This window comes from Myotis lucifugus, unplaced genomic scaffold (genome assembly GCF_000147115.1).
Source record: "Myotis lucifugus unplaced genomic scaffold, Myoluc2.0 scaffold_256, whole genome shotgun sequence".
NCBI lineage: Eukaryota > Metazoa > Chordata > Mammalia > Chiroptera > Vespertilionidae > Myotis > Myotis lucifugus.
Window position 1 is genome coordinate 398,472 of NW_005871304.1, and position 6,154 is coordinate 404,625.

The following is a 6,154-nucleotide window of genomic DNA, read 5'->3' on the forward strand; positions in this document are numbered from 1 at the left end:
ATTTTTATCTCCAATACTAAAACCACATTTTCTCACATTTTAGCATTTCTGAAACCTGAATGTGTTTTACAATTGACCAATTTCAGCCTAGTGTCGCATTACATCACAGTAAGTGTTGGCACTGTTTCTTCTTCATAGAACCTAATATAATGGTGGGTCTACAATCAATGGTGTCTGATGTGCTAAGAAATATGGTGCCATAAATTGTACTTTTTCCTTTTTATGGGTCATTTCCTTTCCCATAAGTGAGATAAGCAGATTTGATCCTAGATATTTTCATGATTCCTGATACACACCATCATTTTTCCCCCCAGAATAGCTGTGTGGCCCTAGCTGGTTTGGCCCAGTGGATAGAGCATCAGCCTATGGACTGAAGGGTCCCAGGTTTGACTCCGGTCAAGGGCACATGCCAGGGCTGCAGGCTTGATCCCCAGTGTGGGACGTACAGAAGGCAGCAGATTAATGATTTTCTCTCATCATTGATGTTTCTATCTCTCTCTCCCTCTCTCCTCCTGTCTGAAATCAATAAAAATATATTTTTTTAAAAAAAGAAAAGAATAGTTATATGAGTTGACCCAGCCCCTCTGTAGATGTAGGAATGAGGCGATTGCATAACCAGCATCGAGCATTTCCACTTGCTTTTTTGTTTGCCTAATTTAATAAGGAACTACAAATGAAGGAAATACAAACTGTTTCCATTTGCCTTTCTCTGATTAATAACAATAACTGGAACTCAGTTATTGTAATAGGCATTTTTCCTCATTCCTGTTGGAAACACCAAACAATGATCTCAAGGCTGGGAGGTCCCAGACGCAACTTACCTTTTCGTCCCGGGCAGACATTTTCCTGTCCTCTCTGGATCTGGAAAATAAGAAAGCATTTGTCCAGATCTGTCCTCCTGCCATCATTTGTCTTAGGATGCAACACTTTCTTAGAAATTTTTTAAAAAACTTGATTAAGTATCTGAAAATTTTAAATAATAAAGTTCAAAGTGTGTATAGAAGGACGTACATCCTGGGTACATACGTAAAAGAATTGATACAGGCACCCAGTCAAATACATGTACACAATATTCATAGCCAAAAGGTAGAAACAACCCAAGTGTCCATTAACATATAAATGGATAATAAAAGATGTTATATCCATACAATGGAATGTCATCCAGCCATAAAAAGAAACGAAATACTTTTGTAATATATATAAATATCAAATCATTGTTATACATCTGAAACTAATAGAATTTTGTATGTCAATTAGACCGCAATAAAAAATTAGTTTAAAAAATGAAGTACAGTCTGGCCAGTGTGGCTTAGTTGTTGAGCATGACCTATGAACCAGGTCACGGTTTGATTCCTGGTCAGGCCACATGCCTGGGTTACAGGCTCGATCCCCAGTAGGGGGCGTGCAGGAGGCAGCTGATCAATGATTCTCATCATTGATGTTTCTTTCTCTCCCGCTTCCTTTCTCTCTGAAATCAATAAAAAATATATTTTTTTAAAAGTGAAGTACTGACACATGCTATGATGCCTACAAACCTCTAAAACATTATGCCAGACACAAAAAATCACATGACATGATTTCCTTGATATGCAATATCCAGAATATGCAAATCTGTAGACATAGAAAGCAGATTAGTGGTTGCCAGGGATTGGGGGGGTGGGAGGGTGGAGAGGGAAATGGGAAGTGAGAGCTTAATGGGGATGGGGTTTCCTTTGGGGATGATGAAAATGTTCTGGAACTAGATGGAAGTGGTGGTTATACAACACTGTCGATGCACTAAATGCCACTGAATTGTTCACTTTATAGTGCTTAATTTCGTGTTATGTGAATTTCACTTCAATTAATAAAACCCCAGACACGTAGATTACAGTGTTGAGATTACTGTGGACAGCAGCAAAGAATCAAAATGTCCACCAACAAGGGGTCTGGTTAAGTCAGTTAAGGTACATCTGAGCAGTGGGAGTCCCAGTGCTATTAAACTTTCATACATGGATGAGGAAAGATGTGAAAAATATAGTGTCCCCATCATATTATATCACAGTGTGTAGAGTCTGATCCCACCTATGTGAAAAAATTACATATGCATTTTTTACAAGTTTGCAAGGATATAGCCAAATTCCTCACAGTGGTTACTGCTGGAGAGAAAGGGAATGATTAGGGGGTATTTTCCTTCTCTCAGCTTTTGGACAGCCTCAGCTTTTACAATGTCTATGTGCTACTTCTTCAAAATTATTTGTAACATAGTGACATATGCATGTAGTAAAAAGTTTAAATAACACAAAAAGATATACTATGACAAGTTTCCTTCCTACCCAATCTTCTCAGAAGCAGCCACTCTTACCACTTTCCTATGTTGCCTTTGCAAGCACATGTATACTTATTCCTTTTCTCTTTCTTTTTTCCTTAAACAAACGTGAGCCCCACACTCGGCTCTGAACCTTGCTCATTTCCCTTAAGGGTGTGGCGGACTGAATATTGGCCCCCTGAGGATGCACACATCCTCACCCTATTCCTCGGGACCTGTAAACGTGTCACGTTACCTGGCAAAAGGGACTTTGCAGATGGGATTACGTAAAGGACCCTGAGAACCCCAGTGGGCCCAATGTAATGAGAATCAGACACAGAAGGAGATGTGACCACGGAGGGTTAGGTTGGAGTCAGAGAGAGATTTGAGGATTTTATGCTGCTGCCTTTGAAGATGGAGGGAAGGGGGCATGATCCAAGGAATGCTGGCAGCTGGTAAAGGCAAGGATACAGATTCTCCCCTAGACCCCCAGAAGGAACACAGCCCTGCCAACACCTTGATCTTGGCCAACTGAGACTGATTTTGGACACTGACCCCCAGAACTCTAAGATAATATATTTATTTTTTTTTCAGCCACCAAATTGTGATCATTTGTTCAGCACGTAGGTTGTTTCCCAATCTTTTGCTGCCCCGTGTTCCAATGAATAACCCTGCATACCGTGTGCTACTTTTATCGTTTAAAAAATACCATCTTGAAAAAAAATTCACAAAGACTTAAAAAAATAAGGGGTTTCTTTCTCTCCCCACAGTACCATGCTAAGGGGCACTTAGAGGCGTTTTTGCTGCTTGATTGGCAGAGCAGTTTCTGCAACCAGCACAGTTTGACTCCATGGGTTCCTGTTCCAGCCCCTGGGGGCCCTCCCTCTACTCTCATGAGATGGGTTCAAGTGGAACCATTACCACAAGTGAAGGTGAAGGGAAGAATGAAGGTGCCCTGCAGATTTCCTCCCTTCACAAGGCAGGAAATAGAACTAGCACATCCGTTGAAAAGGATCCAGCTTCAATAATTCAAGCAACAGAAAATTTAATTAAGCCTATTTTTTCATCATTCACATAGCTTTTGTTTATTTTTAAAAATATATATTTTACTGATTTTTTACAGAGAGGAAGGGAGAGGGACAGAGAGTTAGAAACATCGATGAGAGAGAAACATCGATCAGCTGCCTCCTGCACACCCCCTACTGGGGATGTGCCCACAACCCAGGTACATGCCCTTGACCGGAATCGAACCTGGGACCCTTGAGTCCGTAGGCTGACGCTCTATCCCACTGAGCCAAACCCGTTAGGGCTATTTATTTATTTTAAAAAATATATTTTATTGATTTTTTTTACAGAGAAGGGAGAGGGATAGAGAGTTAGAAACATTGATGAGAGAGAAACATCAATCTAGCTGCCTCCTGCACATTCCCTACTGGGGATGTGCACGCAACCAAGGAACATGCCCTTGACCAGAATCAAACCTGGGATGCTTCAGTCCGCAGGCCGACGCTCTATCCATTGAGCCAAACTGGTTAGGGCCAAGCAACAGAAAATTTAAACCTACCATGGCCTCCCCATTAAAATAGACAAAACAAATAAAAATGAGAACACCTAATGCTCATAGGACTGTAGAAAAACTTGCACATATTGCTGGGGATAACTTTTTTAAACAGTCATCAGGTGGTAAGTGGCATGTGCCTTCAGAATGATCATATCTTTGACTTGACCAGTTTGGGAACTATCTCTCAAAGAAATCCCTTGGTAGCAAAAAAAAAAACAAAACATGTACAATTTGGACAAAAAGTTGAAAGTGAAGTTGGTATTACGGCTAGAACCTGGAAACAGCGCATAGACCCCACGTTAGGGAAAAGCTCAGGAAGGCAGTGGGCAGTTAGGAGGAATGGCAGTGATGAGGTCTGTGTAGAAATGTAGAAAGATTGCTGTTAAGCAACCTCTGCATGGTTGCACACACTGCTTGCAATTGCACATAATGATCAGAACTGTGCCAGGTACAGTGCTGAGTTCTGAAGAATCCAAAGTGAAGAGGCAAGAAAAAGGTCAGGGCCCAGGAAGGCTGGCATTTGAGCTGGGGAGACAACTGAGGAACCAAGGAAATGCATAAGCAAGGTAACATCACCCAGGGCCGAGCATTGGAAGGAAAAACAGTAATGCATCCGAGCATGGCCTCTGCAGTGGGGTGGGTGGTCAGGGCAGACTTCTGAGTCTTTTATGGTGGTCCCTGAATTGCAAGGAGACCAGTCACAAGAACATGGCAGGAAGAACATTTCCAGGAGGAGGAGGAGGAGCACGTGCAAAGGCCCTGAGAGAGCAGAGAACTCAGCATCTCCGAGGAGAGAAGTGTGGCTACAAAGGGCAGCGGAGTGAGAGGAGAATCAAGACTCAAGCAGGCGGGATCAATGCTGAGGACCTGGGGGTGGGAATGGTCAAATACAGAACGTGCCGAGGGATAGAAGCTGCTGTGGGCCTAGATGTCAGGACGAGGAGAAGAGCAGGCATGGGAGCAAGAAAACTCCGGGCTTCCTCCTTCTTGCTCAACCAGTGGTGGGGGAGGGCTTGGGGAATGCAGAGCAGTTCTGGAATTGTGTAAGCGGCGGCCTAAAGATTTTCAAACACCTGCTCCTACCAGCCTTCCCTCCAAAGGGTCAGAGCAGGGAGAAGTTGCCACCCCAGCCTTGGTCTTACTCAAGAAGCTTCAGCTGCTGGCGGGGTTGTCCGGAAACCCTGCAGATCTCAGATAGCTCTGACCGACCTCAGGTTAAAGATGTGCTCTCAGAGGGACAGCGATGGGGATGGAGGGGGTTACAGCTTGGTCCAGGCACTAGGCTTCACACCAATCATCTCTCATTTAATCTTCTCAGCCATCCTGTGAGGCAGGCACCATGCTAACCCCGTGGGACCCAGAAGGAAACCGAGGCACGGAGAGGTGAGGTCCCATGGCTACGTCCACAAGAGCCCCCTGTGCCTCGAGGAGGTGCTGAGTAAAGGCCTGGGAGTTCCTGGAGGGCGCTTGCCCTGCTTCCCACCACTCCTGGAGTTAACCTGGTGCCAACCACCATGCTTACTTCTCGCACCCCTCACCCAGGCGAAGCATGTGCTGCTCTGGGGGTTCTTCCTGCAGGGACAGGCTGGCTGGCTCATTTCCGCCGCCTCCTGGGATACACCCCCCCCTCCTCCCCGCACTGCCTCTCCCCTCCACTTCTCTCCCTGCAGCCCAGGTGGGGGTCAGGGCAGGGACGAGGAATACATGGATTTAGGGGTTCACACCAACCTGGGTGTAAGTCCTGGCTCTGCCTCCTTTGTGACCCCAGGCAGGTGGCTTGGCCTCTTTGAATCTCCGCTTCTTCACCTGTGAGAGGGAGATAAGGATGGTACCTCCTCACCTGTTGCTGCTGCCTGGCGTGTGACCAAGTGAAGGCACCTGTTCCAAACTCCAGACAAAAGGGCAGCTCTTCTGCCAACACCCTCACTTCCAAGGGGGGATAACTGGGGACAAGAGGGACTCCTCCCAGGTCCTGTGAGTGTCCTCTCCTGCCCTCCCCTCCTGACTCTAGGACCCCTGGGCAAGGCAGGGGTTCCAGGGCGGAAATCACTGCCCGCCCCACGCGCTGGGAAACGCTAGAACTGCGGGCAGCTGAGGGCGGCCTGGATCCCCGGGGTCCCAGCAGGAAGGCGGGGGTCCCGCTCTCCTCGAGGACTCGGGCTGGGGCGCAGAGAGAAGGGGCTGCGCATCGAGAGGGGGCGCGTCCCGCCCCGGAGCACTGACCTTGCAGTCCGCTCGCCGCGGCCACCGCTGCAAAATGCGAGCGCGGCTTCAGCCCCGGCCACCCCCGCCCTTCCCTTCCTTCCCCG

The 6,154-nt window shown here is 46.6% G+C and overlaps 1 protein-coding gene across 5 annotated transcripts in view; it reads right to left on the reverse strand.

Moving 5' to 3' along the window:
- HVCN1 (hydrogen voltage gated channel 1) overlaps positions 1-6,090 on the reverse strand; it is a 27,724-nt gene extending 21,634 nt beyond the window's left edge. For 4 of the 5 annotated variants that reach the window (XM_023762672.1, XM_006099027.3, XM_023762671.1 and 1 more), the window contains exons 1-3: positions 6,069-6,090; positions 5,574-5,651; positions 822-861 (exon numbers count right to left, since the gene is read on the reverse strand). In XM_023762672.1, the coding sequence (XP_023618440.1) occupies positions 822-842 (21 nt within the window). In that variant the 5' untranslated portion in view covers positions 843-861; positions 5,574-5,651; positions 6,069-6,090. Of the gene's footprint in view, positions 1-821; positions 862-5,573; positions 5,791-6,068 lie in introns of those variants that run through there. The other variant, XM_023762669.1, reaches the window with a different exon arrangement.
- Positions 6,091-6,154: the final 64 nt, after the last annotated feature.